At 35.5% G+C, this 19,802-nt stretch overlaps 1 protein-coding gene across 1 annotated transcript in view; it reads right to left on the bottom strand.

Annotated features, from left to right (window-relative positions):
* Positions 1-341: 341 nt before the first annotated feature.
* The window catches only part of LOC134530052 (uncharacterized), a 51,064-nt gene continuing 31,603 nt past the window's right edge, over positions 342-19,802 (bottom strand). Inside the window, exons 10-11 of the mRNA XM_063364595.1 lie at positions 9,175-9,203; positions 342-858 (exon numbers count right to left, since the gene is read on the bottom strand). Coding sequence (XP_063220665.1) covers positions 679-858; positions 9,175-9,203 — 209 coding nt within the window. The 3' untranslated portion in view covers positions 342-678. The remainder of the gene's footprint in view (positions 859-9,174; positions 9,204-19,802) is intronic.

Here is a 19,802-nt window from a genome sequence, read left to right as displayed (position 1 = left end):
ACAAAGTAGGGAAAAGTTGCTTGTTATATGTATGTTTTTTTCACGTATGCAACTTGTGCCCTAATTGGTTGATATGTGAAGTATGTTTAAGGCGGGTGTGTGGGACTGCCTCCATCCTGGACGTACAGTAATCGTTTGCTCTTCGTGGTACTGAAGGTCGTGTCGGATAGTTGTTCCGCTAAATAAGTAATAATGTAGTGTGTTCTGGGCTATGCCAGTCAGGTCATCAATGTTGTCCACCACAAACTAAACGCAAGTCTTCTGCCATAGTTCCAAGGTCGGATTCCTCCAGTTTTATCACGCATCATGAGACCTTGGGAAGTAATTTTGGTAGGAACAAATTTTTTTAGTCTAACATTGTGGTACCATTTTAATTAGAATTTTAGAAACAGCAAATTTTGTGATGTTTTTTATGAACAGTCTGAAACTAGGCCTGTGCGCCTGTTATTTTTTTGAATCGAATAGTACCCATTTGTGTATTGTTAAATCAAAAATTTAAAAAAAAATTACTGCCCAATTTTTTTTTTTTTTTTTTTTTTTAGAAATGACAAATTTATACATGCGTATGAACATAAGTTACAGAATCACATAATGTACTTTAGTGTTCAACATGGTTGCAGTCCAAACAAACACGGTTCGTTTTTAAAAGTCTCTTGAAGCACTGCTCGGGCAGAGCCATCAGCCGAGCTGCTCGGGCCGGAGACACTTGCGCACCTCGTCTGCCTGCAGCCGGCAGCTGCAGAAGTCGCAGCGGTAACTGCCCACCTTGAGGTGCTGCCGCAGGTGGAACACCATGAGCGACTGGTACGGCGTCTTGAAGCGACAGATCCTGCAGGCGTGCTGTCGCCGGGCCGGCTCCTGCCGGAACAACACCGTGTCAGTCTTCAAAGTCATGCAGCCCACACAGACAACTTCAGACTTACCATCAGAATACGAACTATGCCTTAAGGCAGAACTTGCAATAATAACTACGACAATTATTACCACAAAATATTGGTATCTGTACAACTTAAGCATTAACTAGTGGTAGTGCATGAAAAAAAGCAAAAAACCAATCAAGCATTCTGAGGCCAATAAAGTTGAATTACTCATGTTCGTACGCTAATTGTGCTGCTTCACAGACTATGCGTACGAAACCAGAAACCCAAGTGGGAAGTGCTACGTATTTTTACGGTAAATGTTTTTAAAAATGCTCATTAGTGATACTGACATAATCATGCTTATTCATGGTTGCTACAGGACTAGAAAACCGGGAAATGTCAGGGAAAATGCTACGAATTCTGGAAATTTTAAAGTTGCGTATAATTCAAACAAAACTTTGTTTTGATGCGCTCGTACCGCTACCGAACGACTCCGCTAAAAGGCTGCTGCTTAAGGCACACGGCAACTGCAACGTGTTTTTTTTTTTATTTACTTGGTCTACGATTGTCCGTTGCAATAGGCTGTTACAACCACCCACCATAGCTTCTGGCCAATCAAGGCACTCGTTTGTTCACTAGCGAACCCGGCCTTCATTTGTTCGTGTTTTGCTCCTTTTTAATTTGCCCTTGAGACTTTGTATTATGTTCCGTTCCATGCAGTCAAGTTCAGAACGGGCATGGCGTCGTTTATCTTTTGAAGGCTATTTTCACTTGCAATAAGTTGAGTACAAAGCTTATTACGTGAATTTAAAGGCGTTTCAGGTGAAGTTAGTTTTTGATGCGATCGTAAGAAAATAAAGTGCATTTTGATAAAGAGGCAATACTAGGTCTCATTTTGAAAACTACCAAGCTGATATGAAAACACGTGGCTTTTGTGTGCGGTTATGTTTTTGCATTTTTTCTAACTTTTTTAAATTACTTTTTTTTCAACCGTTATAATCCGTGAGTTTTGTTGCGTGACACTTACATTGTGTATAAAAATATATGCATATCTGAACATGTTTTTCCCCAGAATCGTTAGTTAACATTGTAAGAATGTAAGATTATTGCATGTTGTAATGCTGCTATTGTAATTCTCTAAGTAGGCCCGTTATATTGCTAGGTGTGCATTTGTAATAGTTTTTGTATTTGTGTAGTAATATTTTTTTAAGAATTCATAAACAATAATTTTTTAACCTAACCTGAAAATATTAATATATACTTTTTTTTAGCTTAGAGAAGTCGAAGAAAACTACTTTTAAGGAGAATTGGCTCAAGGAGCCACAGTTTCAGCATATCAAACCCTCTGCTAAAAACATAAATTCTGCGTACTGCACTTTGTGCTTCAAAAGTATTCAACTCAGCAATATGGGCCGAAGAGCTCTCACCAGCCACGTCGAAGAAAAAAAACACATTCGTAATTCTGCCGTCAAAATAACACAAAAAAAAACCTTAGTTTTTCCTAATGTTCAAAATTTTATATTACATTTAATCACATGCACGTTAATATTTATGGTATGTACTTCAAAAGAAAGTCAGGGAATTTTTCTTTTAAATTTCTGGAAAACAGGGAAAAGTCAGGGAATTATAAGATTATATTTCTGTAGCAACCATGTTATTGTAAGATTACATAAAGATCAAAGACTAAGGGCGCGGTTACACGGGACCCTGAACTACTTCAGGTGAACATGTTTAAGTAAACACGTTTACAAACGCGAATGTGTACGGTTACACTGTAGTTGCTGAAAAGTGTGTTTAGCTCTAATACCGATTGTCTACTGTCAACGAATGACTGTGTTGTTGATCTCTATTTTGTAATTGTATCCAGAAAACGCGTGATATTCTCACTTGTTTATACAGCATTATCAGCACAAATGGAATGTGTTTTATATTGCTCAATATTTTTTTTTACAAATCGGGAATTCAAACAACATGCACAGTAAAATTTTTAAACTTATTTATTATTATTTTTTGAGCGAGAGTACCTATCTCAGTTTTAAGAAAATGAGGATCAATTAATATATATACAGTAGAACCCGTTTATAGTGAACCCGCCTATAATGAATTCCCGTTTATTGTGAATTTCCGTCTCAGTCCCGGCAAAATGATTTGAGGTTATGTATTAATTTATTGGATATAGCGCACAACTTTTGTCAATGTTGATACGTTTTCCCGTGTACCACGAACAAATTTTGCCGACATAATGCACATTTATCTCAAATATTTTCATATAATTAAAACCTTTTTCACAAAACGTCTCTTCTGGATCACATTGAAGTTTTTCTCCGCAATACGCTACTCGATTGTCCACTGTTCATATTATAAACAAGTCGTATTCGAGTGGCCTCGGTAGGCTACGTGTAGCCAAAAATGGTGATCAGTTTGGTGAAAATAAAAAATAGTTTTCCCTGCATAGTTAAAGAATGGGCGAACGCGTGTACATTTATTGTTTTGTCAAAATTATAAATAAATTACCGCCACACAAATACGTATGTACATTATAGCAGCAAATTCAATATTTTTACGTCTCATTTTTATCGTTCACGTTTCGGACATTTTGATCGGGTAAGGTTCGTAAGACTACCACTAGATAGAATTCTTCGGACAAAATTTTTCCATAGAAAGTGAGAAAATTTCGTTCCAGCTTTAGCAACTGCGATACTAAATGATACGTTGTAATCTTTGATGCACCAGACTCGTTATTTTTCGTTTATTTACTTTTGACGGTAAAAAGAATTACGTGTTATTAAGCTGCAAATGTGCTTCAATAAGAAGTACGTACATAAAAAAAAGGTGAAAACGCGGTAAAAAACGTAAGGCATTATCTGTGCGAAATAAACTGGACATTATTGAAAAGGGAGACTCCAACCCCACTGTCCCGCACGTGTTAATAGCAAAGGAACTGGGAATTGCAACATCCACATTAAGTACAATATTAAACAAGCTGAACAATCTTCTTTCTCAAGCTGCGATAACGTCACAGAGTATTAAATGCCCGAAAAAAGGATAATACGCAGATTTCCAAGAACCATTAGGTAATAGAAAGTGTAGTTCATTAAATATATTATCTGCATTTGCTCATAAAACTGTTGCTTTGAGTATTTTAATTCGTTCTTTTCATGGCTTAGGCCTATGTGTAGTTAAGATTTTGCTTTTGAGTATGTATTGCCAATATAAAAGTTTTCCCAGATATAAAGTTTCCCCTCTATAGTGAACATATAAACTACTCCCTTCAGATTCGTTATAACAGGGTTCTACTGTATATATATATATATACACACACACACACACACATATATATATATATATAATTATCTGTTGATTTTTTTTGTTGCATTCGGTAAAATATTACTCGAACTTGTGCCAGAAACACTTTCCAGCTTGAATTTCTGCAAAAGACTGTTTATATTCTAAACAGCCAATCAGAGGCTAATGTAGAAGATATGTCGATCTGAACTACTTTGCCAACCTGTTTAAGTTAAATGGGAAATGGCCTCGAACGAAACATGTTCAGACTGTGTGTAACCGCACTCTAAGTTGTAGGGTTGTGCGAATATTGCCATGTCAATTTTTCTTGTTGAATATAAAATAAACTAATCTGCCTTGAATAGGTAGACAGGTCACAATGTTTATGCAGGTTGCAGGTAAATTACATATTTATAATGAAACTTTTGGTAGACGTTTTTCAGCCAGACAGCTTCGATACCAGGAAAGTCATAAACATACAATGATTGCACTGATAAAAATTTGTGCTTATTGACAGCTGAAAAGATACCACCAACTCTTTTTTTTCATCGTCAACTGAAAATTTGTATTATCTCTAAAAACTAAATATTTGTCTGTAAAATAGTGCGAGTTTATGCTATCTTCCTTGAACCAAGTTTCAGTGAAGCTCATAATGAGAGCTCGCAAGATTTTCAGAAAATTAAGTATATTTTGTTCTTAAAGCTCTCACATTATTGGAAAAAGGCTTCACAGATGGAGAAGTACAAGTGGATGCTCCGGGCACCGAAGTAGAAGCACAAGTGGATGCAACAGGCCTGGAAAAGACGCTGGCGTCCTCTGTTGCAAAGACGTTGTTTAGGATCTGATCTGGATGCATTTACCATAAAAGAGGCTAATCAAACAACCATTTGGCCAGAATACAATATTATTGATTCTACTAAAGTCATCTTCTTTCGGTGTCACGTTTCGTTTCAGGGTATATTTGCACCCATGTTGCTCCAAGGTGAAGCCATCGCTGTCGACACGGTTGTTTTCATTAGAGCTCTTCATGCTACCGAGTGGTAAGTAGATCGTGAGGCAGACTGCAGTTACCGGATTCGCTCTTGAGAATCCGTAAGGTTGGCTAGCTTGATGATGAAAGGCTTCTTGAGGACACGATCGTTTACACAAATCAATTCTTGCCTAATTTTCGTCGTTTCCGCTCTAGAGTCCATGAGTATGGTTTAGAGGAAGTGGTTCTCATTCTGCAACTCATCAACTTTTTCACATAATGTCTTCATGATTTTGAATAAATGTTCAGTATTCACTGATTCCAATTTGGTTATTTCAATGTTGAGGGTATCATTCTAAGGTTGATCCTGAGTTAGCGGAGATTGTAAAGTTTTTTTCGTTGGAAACCAAAACATGATCTCGCTAACATCATGATCTAGATATAATATATACATCACTACGGGGTAAACTGAAACCCGCAAAATCAGATTGATCAAGTACTAAAGAATTAATTATGATTAATTCTGTGCACTAACACGGTAGTTAAATAATGTAATCACTTCTAAAACATCAGGATCGGGGAGCGTGCCCGAAACTTATCCATTAGCTCTAAAACACTCGGCCGCAACTATGTTGCAATATAATCGAATAAAAAGATAGTTTGTTTAACATGAGTTATCTGTGCCACACACTACTATAATCTGATCACAAGCAAGTCACCTTGCTCCTAGGTAGCATAGTCACTAGATGCTGGCACAGCAATATCTAGTAATACATATGTACAAACTATTCTTGTCTTGCTGGGTCAGCATTTAATTTAGGCACAAATAAATAATTGCTCTAGAAAAATGTTAGTATATGTTCACAAGATATTAAGTAAATTATAAAAAATAATTAATAAAAAATAATACTGCAGTAGCTACACACCTAAGTAATTGCTAGTAAGTATGTATGTAGTGGGTAAAGGATTGAGCACCCAAGTAAACAGAGGTACGTTAAAGGAGTATATTATTACATGATATCAAATACAGTAGACACCCCATGATCCGCGGTAATACCTGTCAAAGGGTTTACCGATAACCAAAACACACGATTAAAGCAATGTAAAAAAAAAAAACCGAATTATTTTATTTTATCCCGACTATCTAGACAAACACTAACACCTCCCTCAAAGTAATGCCCTAATTTGTTCCAGTAAAACAGAGCGCTAATTACAACAGTGCTAGTCACTTTTTATTCCATAGGAGAGTATTTTATAGGTAAGTGTGATTGCTGACTACCTTTTTTAATCAAGAGACTAATCCTGATAAAATTAATTTACAGTACTAAAACTTATCTAAATAAATTTGAAATACATTAAAATAAATGTTGAACAACATTTAAGAGAGAGAAGCTAAAGCTAAATTAAAAAATTCACGTAGTGCATTGTTTACATAATAGGGCTTGGGGGATTATAGTATTTTCGGTTGTCAGTGCTGGTTAATTTGCTGATCCATCGCTAATGTACAGATGAATCACATGGGGCCCACCATCTTTAAGAGATTTCCAAGACTTGCACAGATTGCAGCATCGTGTTAAGGGACACATTTCTATTCCAATAAACTTTTGTTCCATTTACGAAATTACTCCTACCAAATACAGTATACCAAGAGCTAAGATGATTACACACAAAAAAGACAGTGATTCGTGTAAACAATGTTTGAATGTAAATGAGGAAGAATATAAAACAGTTATGTCCAAATATTAAAAATTTGATATATTATTCTAACGCGGTACAAATACAGTGAAACCTCTATTTAACAAATCTCAAGGGACCAAAATTTGTAGTGTTTGTTGTAAAGGGGTTTGTTAAATGGAGGTTTCGCACGATATATTTCTAGTCACCATAAAGCTTCACATAAATGGCTAGAACTGTCTTTCTGACTGTTTAATACGATATGAGGAATTAAACATGAAAAAGTACATAGAATACACTTGTTTAATGGCCAACCATTGCTTAGAAATTATCAATTCCCATCCCCAGTGCTTCCTGGCATGCCTTTGTTGATGTTTGTTGCCCTAGCCTCCATTAACAAGTCAAAAAGTATCTTGTCCAAATCATCATTTTTACATACTTTCACACGTTTTCGATTTGTCCCTACCAGAGAAGCGTTGTTTTCGATCTGTTCCCGGTTGGATAATATGGTCGAAAGTGTAGACGCCGGGATGTCGAAACGTTTAGCTATATCACTTTTTTTTCCACTTTCATAAACTGCATTTAAAATTTCTAATTTTATTTTAACGTTAATCTGTCGCCGCTTTTTAGGATTAGAATTCATTTTACAGTAGTAACGTGTTGTTTTCCGTAACTACGTGTGGAAATAAATAAACAACAGTGTAAACTGAAAAAACGGAAATTGTACTACACCATAGTTAAAAATATTTGCGTGTGTGCATCTTTAACCATAGAAACGCAAAATACACTAGTTGTTCGTCTTGCCAGAGCGATGGTACGAGAGGTTTCCGCCACTAGCGCTAAATGTACCCGCCATTTTGAACAAAGTGTGGCATGTATACACGACGTGTGTTATCCATGATGCTTTGTTTATTTATTGCCTTCCGCGATGTTGCTTATTATTTTAAGGTTATACGCACGTATTTTTAAGCAGTGAATGCAAAAAAATTAGTGGATGTCTTGTAGGAGATGTTTATTTTTGCGTGTTTTTTCAATAGCGGCAGTTCGTTGTAAAGGGAATTTCACTATTTCGGAACAAATAAAATTCGGTATTTAGAGGTTAAAACAGCATTGATCTTATGGCGGTTCGGCGGGACCAAAATTTTATTTCGTTGTATGGGGTTTTTCGTTAAATAGAATATTCGTTAATGGAGGTTTTACTGTATGTAGGACCGTATTGGTCCGAAAATAGGCCGACCTTTTATGCCAGTTTTGTCAACCTTGAAATCTAGTCGGCCTATAATGGGGCACAAGCCAAAATAGTATAATTAAACACATACATTTCAAGGAGAATCACTTATGGCATAAAAATGTTATCAGATATACAATTCATTGACCTAAAATTACGCCGTACTTACGTGGAATTAGTAATTTTTCGAACTTAGAAATTTAGTAAACACACTTAACCCCAATAATGTATCATATTTTAAGTTAAGTACACAGATGTGGTCACTTGTAGCACATAGCTTTTAAAAGCTTGGTCTGGTTATTTTTGAACTGTATTTAACAGGCTGCTGCAATTTTATTTGCTTGTAAAATGTATTTACAGTAAACAGTAAAAACAGCAATTTTGCAGTACGGTTATTTACTGTAGTATGCTTTATTTACTCTTCTACCACAGGAAAAACAAAATGGCACCAGTGTTGGCAACTTGTAGTTGCGACATGAATAAACAAATACCGGTACATACCAACAGTAACAAGAACAATAAAACCTATTTGCAATATTAGCTGTTTTATGGTTGATTCATACACGTTTTACATGAAACCATTTTGGGTTTTTTATGTCAAAATTAAATGTAACGGTAAATGTTTTTACGCCACAATTTCTATGAACTTAGAAAATGTAGCCATTGCCGTATAAAATGTTGGCACCACTACAAAAGAATGTGAAGATAAATGGAAATATGAACTCTCAAATATTTTTGTCAGTTCAATAAATACTAACTTAGTTGAAGTGTTACTTTGGTAATATGCTGCTGATAATCATTTTAGATAGTTAAAATTTATTTTTCCCTGATTTTGAGTGGATTTTAGAAGGGGTCGGCCTATTTTCGAGGTCGGCCTATCTTCGGACCAATACGGTATATTTTACTGAGGTAATACAAGTACTGACAAATCCTATGTCGTATGCCCATTGAGATTGATTTATGCATGCAATTCACAGAATGGTGATTGTATACGTTATATAGAATTGTACGTAGGTACATGAGGGCAACATTACAGAGAAGGACTCTAAACTACAGAGATGTGTATATGTGTCTGCCGCGCGGCAGGACTCGGTGGTTGTGGGATACAGGGCAGAGGCCAGGTCGCCCGTGTTACAATCAAGGACATTCCTACTCACCTCGGTTACACCAGACGTTTCCGATACACCTGGAAAAAAAAAAATTAAATTCATGATAATATATTTTTCTATGATTTACAACAGGTACAAAATGTTTTGTCACATAAATTATAGAATAGATAAAAAATATTTTTGGCTTAATAAATATTTTCCTTGTGCAAATATCCAGAGGTGCTATTGATATTAAACCATTCAGAACACTCATTTTCGATTTCGCCGATAAACTGCCGTAACATAAATTTTAAAATTAAACGAATAATCGTGTGCATAATAAATGCTTCGTATGAAAGTACTCTAGTTTGAAATGCAAGAACTAAATGTTTGATGTTCAGACGCACAACCAGCTTACAGGTGGCCCACCTCGCTTGTGGAATTATTTTTAATTTCCTTCTCCGTCTTAAGTAGGCCCGTGCAGGATCCCAAAATTAAATTGTTCGCACGTCTGCCAGGAAACCATGTTTTTCTCAATTTGAAAAACAAAATTTTAGTGTCTTGTTAAGTAATGAAATAAATAAACGTAAAACCAGGTATAAATATAAAAAGTCTTGCAGCATTTCTTGCAAACAAAGCCATCTTTTCTTTTTCACCCACTAAATAACCAAAGATATGAAGATACAAGATTGTAAATATGCCATATTCACAGCACTATGAAACTGAATAATTTTTATTTTGTCTTTGGACTCGAATGAACACTATGAGAAAAGATTATTTTATTTTATGTGCTTTGGTTTTTTTGCAAAGAAGTGCAATATCTTTGCTGGCTTGTAAAAAAAAGTTTTTTTAAAATGAAAATGGAAGTTTCGGATTGTTAATAGTGAGTTCTAAATAAAATGTTTTGCTGTATGAAATAATTAAAGAATTGTATGCCAAGAAATAGTTTCATCAGGTATGTGTGTACAAATAGGAATAAATTGCAACTAGATACTATCCCAGTGGTAGAGTAATAACGAACTCATGACTCTAACTGAGTGATAAATTAACCAGCAAAAACCTTTAAATTTGATATTTTAAGAACTTTTGATACATGTTTTGCGCCCAACTATTAAAGGCAACGCTAGATACGAATATTTAAATATTGCTATAATTAACTTCTGCAGTGATCATTTTTTTTTATTTACAAATCTATGACACTCTAGGTTACACTGGCAATATTTATATTTAAAATAAATATCAATCATACTGTGAGGGTTAGTTTCCCCGCAGAACTGGCGCCCAACGTGGGGCCTTTCGAAAAATCTAGTTGTAATTTTTTTGTGATTACTATAATTAGTGTACAATGGAAACTCGTGGACGCAGCCATACGAGCTCTGTACGTAATTCTAGGGATAAAAGTGAAGAATCAGTTACCTATAGGTTGCAACCCATTGTAGCGTCTCCTGTACAAATAGATAGTGACGATGTAGAGGCAAGCCAGCATCTGGAGCGGCCAGAGCCTGCCATGTTAACTGAGCAGTCAGTTCTGTCAGGATCACCGACGGATTTGTCTTCCATGATGCAGACGGTCATGGAAAGTTTATCACAAATGAAAACTGACCTTAAAACTGATCTTAAAACTGAGCTTACGCAGCAAACACAACAAATGAAAACTGAGCTTACACGACAAACACAACAAATGAAAACTGAGCTTACGCAACAAACACAACACCTTAAAACTGAGCTTACGCAAGAATTTAGGCAAGGACTGAATGAAGTAAATAGCAGTGTTGTAACAATCAGTAACAGATTGGAGACACATATAGAAAGTACAAAGCAACAGCTGATAGATGTACGGAAACGATGTGATGATTCAACTCATGCATTATCTCAGGAAATAACTGATCGTCATAACCAACTGGAAGGTCGTGTAGAACAAATAGCTGAGCAGGCTGCACGAAATAGTAACAACATTAATGAAATAAACAGTGCATGTCATGCAATAGTTAACGAGGCAATAAACCAACACCATGCGGAAGTAGACGAACGCATTACACTCGTACAGGAAAAACATAATGAAACTAACGCACAGTTAGACGTACGTGTAGTACATCTGGAAGAAAAGGTGCTTCAATTACGTCTAGATAATATAATTAATACTAGTGTACCATCAGCAGATGTAACGACCAATGCTGATAAGCACACACCCGAGCGTATTCGCACAGTTAACTACACGCACGACGAGGCACAAGACTCGCCTAGACCTACGTCATGTAAGAGAGTATTAGACCAGGTAGCGGTTATGCATCACCCTATTCGTCAATGGTCTGAGTCGTTACCACAGTTCTCAGCTGGAGAAAACGAAAATCCAATGCGATTTATTAAAATATTTTAAGACTATGCGTCCATGTTAAATTTGACAGACGAAGAATGTTTGAGATGCATGAATTCGGCACTTAAAGATCACGCGTATTATTGGTGGGAGTTGAGCCAAGTCTCAACGCACACTTACGCCGAATTCAAAGACAAATTCCGACAACAATTTTGGAATACACGAGTGCAGGGAAATTTGAGGTCACGCCTGCATGCAGAGAAATATTATCCAGAATCCAAATCCTTGGAAAATCATTTCTCACAAATGTATGAGAAAACGAGATATTTAGATCTACTAATGGATCTTGAAGAATTTGTGTCTATGCTTATATCTCAGCTCCCAATTAGGTACCAAATACATTTTACCGGAGGACATTTCGACGGCATCACGGAATTTCGTGAACAGCTAGTAGCATTCGACCGATTGGAACGACTGTCACGGAACTCTACTGAAGTAGAGAAGCCAACACAGCAAAAACCAGCGCCCTTGTACCAGCCATGGAAGGGAAATAATGAAACTAGGCACGTGAACCTTAACAGTTGGCAGTACTGTAAAGGTATCTATCAGAACAAGTCATACAACCATTATAGAGGAGGAAAGAAAAGAAACAACTGGTGGGGAAAACGCAACCGAGCTGACAGTGACGACGAAAATTATAGCCAAATACAACTACAAAAACAGCCGCGAAATAATAAGCGGGAGGAACAGTCGAGCAAACACAGCGGCCGCGAGGAGGAATCAGCTTCGCCTCGTCTGAAGTCAGACAGTGGGTTGTCACACCATCAGTACCGTCAGCCACAACAGCAGCTGACATCATCTGCAACGGTTCAGCAACATCCCGATTTCAGCTGTCCACCACCAATATTCTCATTTCCACCTCAGGGGTATTTTGATAGGCAGGCTCCTATACCGCCTAATGGCAATACATTACAGTCAGATCAACAACTTAGCAACATGACTGATGACCTCACTGCTGTTATTAACGACAGGCAGCGGTCATCAACAAACTGTTAGTAATGTAATACTACCTACGAGGGAGGAAGTAGAATCACTTGTCCACGATCGTCTGGTGGCAGAAGCGAAAGGTCGCCAGAAGCGAAATAAAACCTCTCGCATTAGCAACTTTAAGGTTGGAGATCTAGTACTAAAAAGGACCGCAACAACAAGCAACAAGTGGTCACAAGTCACACGTAAACTATTCATGTTATACAGCGGACCATATCAGGTGGCAGGCATAATTAGTAGGGGTGTGCAAATAGTGGATTTTGATGGTCGAATAATTTCAAATCGAATAGTAAAATTTTCGAATAGAAGTCGAATAGTTTCGAAGTCGAATAGTTGTAATATATATATATATATATATATATATATATATATATATATATATATATATATATATATATATATAAAATATGTTACTACACTGAACAATGGTGGGTTTTTATATATTTAGTTTATACAAGATATTTTCTGTGAATGAAACCACAAAAAAAAAGTTCACTTAGTATTTTTAAGAGTTATTGAGGACATGAATTTTTATTTCATATATAATAATATTTAATAATTGTTATCTATTTTATATTTGATGCAAATATTGGTCCGAATATAAGGCGACCATTTTTACATAAACGAGAAATGAGAAAATTGGAAGTCGCCTTATTTTCGCACCCAAGACGTCAGCACCGCAAACATTAGTTCCAAGCTGAAAGCTACAGTAGAAACATTTTTAAACAAAATGTTCACGATTTTTATATTAACAAAAACTTCGTTAGCTCACACGGGGAAAACGATAAATCCACCCAATATTGCAGTAATTCACAATTGTTTAACGTTGAAAATTAAAATATTTGTTCTTAAGTAAAAATGTGAATGTTGAAGCATCTCAAAATGGAAACATTTTATTACACATATCATATTTGTACTTTGTGTACAATCGCGTGTTAACATTTACGTTAATTTAATTTCAGATTTTTAACGGAAAATTTGTACTAAAATATCACAGCTATTTTCAGAACGATTGTTTACGTTTACAAAACATTTCGGAAGTAATGTTTGGAAATTCATGGCTGCCAACTGTCTTTCCACAATATTTCTTTGTTGTAAAACGAACATTGCCGAACACGCACGAAGACGCCATATTTACAGGAATATGGTACGTTGCTTCAAAAGCTATTTTAATAATTTCACAGTAATCCACTCTTTATTTATGTAAAAACCTCTCAAACAACATAATTATCTTAGATTATTCTTTAAAATTCATAGGACAGAGACTCTCTGTCAGAGAGTAATATGGAAAAATATTCGCGGTCACGTCACCGAAGTTATTCATGGCCGTATGCTTCCCCATGGCAGCTAGCCACTTGTTTTGTTCCGGCAAGCTGCATTCTTTGTTTGCTTTGTTACGTTTAACACACTACTAAATAGTAATACGTAGCTGTGAAACGGAAAGTTAAATGCGGTATACATAAATGCAAAAAGGATTTATCAACACAAAATGTATGTCTAATGAATTTTCACATTGATTTCTATCAAAATTATTTTTATATTTGTTTGGCCTCCTGAAACTGCAGGTCGCCTTATATTCGGGCATACGGTATTCGCAATTTTAAATTTTGCTATTCGACTTACGAATGCGAACAGTTCGTCAGTTACTATTCGCAACTCTTCGTGTTTATGAATATTCGCACACCTCAATAATTAGACAAAATTGCTACACGCTACAAGATGTTACGACTGGACAACATATTGGTAATTTCAACATAAATCAATTAAGGCCATATCATACTCGTGTAATATGAAGAAACCAACAGCGCGGTATGAAGCTACTATTACGTTTTAACTACGTCAACCTGTATTATTGTGTCAGTATAAATACATATATAAAAAAAAAAGAAGTTGAGGACATTTATATTAACCTCAATTTGTTCAACGGTGTGTATAAGGTCATTTTGTTTGGTTAAAAGGAAAACTGATGAATACAAGTGTCGGGTGAACTGGATTAGTGTACCATGTTTAGTGTTTATTGTTTAATGTTTTGTATTCGTTATCCAGTTTATTTAGTTTGGAGTCATGTGTGAACTCCCAGGCTATTTTAGTTTCAGTACGAACTTTAATTTTCAAATTCCTAGGCGTTGACCTATTTGGGATGTACTGTTAGCCTAAATATTTATTGTACCATTGACCCGCACTTTGTTAATCAATATTTTTTTTCTGCGATGAGCATTGTATACACACGCATAGAAAATGTATTTATAGCCTACTAAGTATAAGTCTACCTATATTTAATGACACAATATTTGAGAATCATATAATAGTAGTGAATACAGCCTTTCTAAGTAGAGTATTGGCATCAGATAAAGGCCTACATCAGCATCACATACATGCGTTGCAGTGCAAACATGTCTAAACTAATCTATATTGATCCCAAAAGTGTATTGCTTGATATAATTACGGTGTGATTCCTTAATTTTTTTGTGAGCATACTTCCTCGTCTCGCAGTAGAAAACAAACAAAACTCATAATTGTAATCCCACAGGGTTACGTGACACTGAAGTGGACATCCCTTTCGTCCACATATCCTAAATACTTACAATTTAGTTTGTAACTAACGATTATAGTATATTATGTATAATTATCCAATATTTAATTTGCTATTGTTTAAGGTTAATGAAAAATGATCACTTCTGCAGTGATCATTTTTTTTATTTACAAATCTATGACACTCTAGGTTACACTGGCAATATTTATATTTAAAATAAATATCAATCATACTGTGAGAGTTAGTTTCCTCGCAAGATGTACAAACATAGCATAAAGAGCAACTTATCAGGTTTTTGGCATTCATAAATAAAATTGACGGGCTCAAAGATATATTGAAATACTTTGTTATTGAAATTTATTTACTGTTAAATATTCATTACCGTCTGCGTGATGTTTTCAGAAATGGCATTGATAAACTCTCATAAACAGCTGTATTCCGCGCCAAAATATGTTTTTCCAAACCAATGTTGAGAAATTTAGGGAAAACTTTAAAATCAGCAGAATTTAGATGTTTCCCGCAAATAACTTTGACAACCTATACATTTACATACCTATACATTTATATTAATTTGCAGCAGTTGCCGCCTCCCGGGCTAGCAGAGCGCTCCCTTCCCCTCCATCCTTTCCCCCTCTCCACCTTGCCCCAGCCTTCCCCTCCGCACTTCCCCTCCTTTCCCGAGGCTTCCCGTCTTCCCTTCTCCTCGTTTCTCGAACCTTCCCCTCCGCCGCTTTTCTCTATTGTTCTCGAAAGACAGTTCGCCTGTATATAAGGCCGCGAGTTTGCTTAGGCCGGCACTGTCTTCAGTCACTCTCGCTCGTAGGCAGTCCGCTGGGAGGAGGCCGCGCTTCTTATGCTCATGGTTGATTAGTTATGTTAGAAGCTTCGCTTTAAATCCACTATGGATCTCTGCATTGTAATTTCCGCGTGCATTAATGGTCTGTTTGCTCAAGTTTAATTTCTTTCTTACGAGCCTTCTGCTCTTGATTGAGTGGTCTAGATGGGTCTTGTACCTAATTTTGTTGGATGTTTCATTTATCACCGACCCTAATTTACATGAGTGTTTGCTTGATTATTTGTTTTGCGCATTGGGCTTCCTCCCTGTCGTAATATTTTTGTCTTTTAGCTGGGGTTCGCGATTCCCATTTAAATTTGCCATGAAAACTTATGTTGCGTGTAAACGTAATGCATAATTTAAAGCCTTAATATTTATACTTAATTGTTTGATAACGAATTTGCTCTGCGTGAGACTTTTATATGATTTTTGTCTGCCTGCTAAGGTCTTTTAAATGTACATTAATTAAGAGAATTTTCCTTATGCGCAGTACTTAAATACGTGTTACGTCAGGCGCATATTTCATTGCGCAAATTGTTCATGATGCTCTCTTTTCAAGCATCTGTTTTATACTCATGTTTGTAAAAACCACAACGATTAATGGGTGTTGCCTGCACATTTGTTATATCTATTTGTAACTTATCATTTTTGTTTAATGAATAAAATATATTTTTTTTCTACTTTCATGTTTTTTCTAATATAACAACATTTTTACAACTGCTGTTGTATCATACTGGAATGGTACACCATTGGTTCCCACTTAACCAGTTGAAGTTACATCGATCCCACTTACACCCAGCTTCAAATTTAATGAACTAAATTTTCTAGTGATGAACATGTTAATTATTTAATTTACTTAAATCATATATATTTAAAAAAATAATACTTTGGGCAAAAGTATTAAATAATAACAAAAGGAGAGTGAGTGTGTGTGTGTCATTGTTGTCAAATTAAAGATGTAACCTTTTCTTGTTAAAATTTTTAAAAAAGTATGACTGAAAAGAAACGAAAAAATTATTTCACGAGAGATTGGACACCTTTACACTAGTTGTGAAGTCACTTTGACATATACATATATAAAAAATTCTAACAGCATAAAAAATTTATTGATCACAATCCTGAATATAATGATCACCGAGAGGTGAATCTTCATGTTGATTTTGTTTCATTTCCAAGGAAATCCTTAAGGGATGGGGCAGATTCAATTCACTTCGGAACTTGAATCCTTACCTAACATAACTGAATCTTGACTCTGAACTCTAATATTAAAAAAAAACCTAAACAAGATGATTACTTTTTATGAGAGCTATTGCAACCAATAAAAATAAACACACTATAAATACATAATGTAATAAAACAAGAGCAAAACATTTTTAATTACCGTATTTACTCGCATATAGTTCGCGGCAATTTTACCAGATTTGATGGGGAAAAAATGAAGTGCGACCTATATGCGAAGAAAAATTTTTTTAAATTTTCGAGGAAATTTTTTTTGCAATATTTTGCTTTAAAATGCGAAAAAGAAGTTTATATAGGTAAAGGCAAATTTATTTACAATGTACACATACAGCGAAACCCCTTATTTACGTTACCATTATTTACGTTTTCCCGTTATTTGCACTATATTCTTCAGGTCCCGTTTAGTTCCCATTTAGTCCAATACAATACTTTCACGCGAATTACGTCTCAAAAATCGAATCCATCCCGCTATTTACCGTATTTACCAGAATGCAAGACGATTATTTTTTCTCCCGGCAACGGTAAAAATTTCACATTCGTCTTGCATTTGAAAATCTTGATTTTTAATGGTAGTTTGTCCCACATTTTTAGGCTAATACAATGTGAAATTACTTTTATGGGTACAGGCAATAAATAACTATTAACATTATAATCATTTAATTAGTGATGGTTTGAATCCCATTTTTCTCGTATCCGAATCCCAAACAGTACCTCGAATCCACCCCTCTAATCCGAATCCAGTTCTCAAGGGTTAATTATAAAATAATTTATAAGGTAAGAGAAAAAATTAGGGATGGGATTTTCGAATCTTGGATTCGTCGAATATACCGAATCCTATGGATTCGAGGATTCGTAGGATCCGAGGTGGGATTCGAGGTGGGATTCGAGGTGGGTTTTTAAGAGTTTTAGGTAGTAATTGATAATTGTAGAGCTGTAGCAAACCGTATGTATTCGTTACTGAGTAACGGGTGCGGCATCTAGTAACGAGTAACGAAACGTTACACACGAATGCATTTCGTTACTCGCATCTTTCGTATGTTTCACGCATGCGCGCGCGTATTCGTTACAAAGAACGATGTTTGTTTATTAATAAAAGTATGATTTGGAAATTCGTCGTCCAAGTTTTTTACTGTTTATTAAAGGTATTGTGTGTGTAGACAAAGTTTTAGATTCGAACAGAAACAACATAAGAAAGTATTTTTTACAAATTATAAATATATATGTTTTTGTTTTTTATAATCGCGTATTTTCACGTTTTATGTTCTTATCTTAAAAGATATATTATAATAAAGCCGCTCTAATGAGAGTTAATTGTTTCTTGGTTAACAAAAGCTGTTAATTATCAAATATTTTTAATTGTTTATATTCGATTTATTTTTATTTACGCGACGTCATATTGTACGCGTACGAAATACGACTCGATTCGATGCTGTTACATAACATAGCATGTGCCATGTCATGCGGTATCAGAAGTAACGAGTAACGATACGAAAGTAACGAGTACTAATTGTTATAGTAACGAATACATACGGGTACACATTTTTTCGTTACTTTTACACCTCTAGATAATTGTAGTGCTGGGCGAAGTTTGAAAATTTAGAACCGAACCGAACCGAACCCTTACGTTCGGTTCGGTTCGAAACCTCTTAAAATATAATCGAAAAACCGAACGATCGTTTTAAAAAAAAATACGTTTTTCTAATTTTCTAACCCCCATTTGAGACCATTCACAAAACAGCTCAACAAAATTCTATTACTTGTAATATTCCGACTTTTATCGCATAATCGTCGCCTCAACAGTTTCAAGCGCAGACAAAATAAAAATAAAATTATGAATCGTCGCATAACTCGCATAGCATTTTTTCATATGGGCGCGCTTTGTTTTTTGATTACTTTAGAGAATTTTGTATGCATTTGTCGTACTACGTAATATAAACTATCGTACAAATGCCAAAGGTATTGTATATTATACCTTTAACTATAGTGCGTATACGAGAAGTGTTGTAAAATCACCAAAGATTGCGTACCCCATACGTTAACTAAAGCGCATGTACGAGAACTCTCGTATTTCGGCAAAACTAACGTGATCAAGTTAACACAAGACAAATGCGGTAGGAAATGATTACGTAAATTACGTATTTTAAATTAGTGGGATGTATTTATTTTCTTTGGCCTTTTTGGTTATAACAGTCAGGTAATGAAAATATTAATTTAATCTTGTGTATTAAAAGTACTGGTCCAGTAAATGTTACAGTACGGTACTAAGTTGACTAGCGTAGTCGCGGCAGCCATCATTATTTCTCGTGTTTTCTTTTTTCCGACGCAAATTTCTATAACCACACTTTTTACGTTACGTTTACAATATTATTGTTCTTGAGGTGATTTGCGATGAGCAGGCTAACGTCGTTTAAGTTTTCCAAATGGAGAAAAGATAATGACGACCCGGATGACCCAGAACCACCCCAAAAAAACCGTCTAAAGTTTCTTCTAACGAGCAGCATTCTTCCAAGAAAACAGCAACTGCAGACAGCGGGTTTTGTAATGTAGATAGGTAACTTAATTCACATTCGCCTTTTTTTGATGTCCTATTAAAAAGTTTTACTTATTAAAAATGTTAGGTTATGTCTACCACAAAAATATGTTAAGTTATGTGGCCTTATGCTGAATGTTCGTCATCTTTATAATATTTTTTTTAAATGAAGGTTAGTGTACACTTAAAAAGGAATATA

Source organism: Bacillus rossius, chromosome 3, assembly GCF_032445375.1.
Source record: "Bacillus rossius redtenbacheri isolate Brsri chromosome 3, Brsri_v3, whole genome shotgun sequence".
In the NCBI taxonomy this organism is placed as follows: Eukaryota; Metazoa; Arthropoda; class Insecta; order Phasmatodea; family Bacillidae; genus Bacillus; species Bacillus rossius.
Note: the sequence above shows the minus strand (reverse complement) of the source record. Positions and strands in the feature narration are given on the sequence as shown.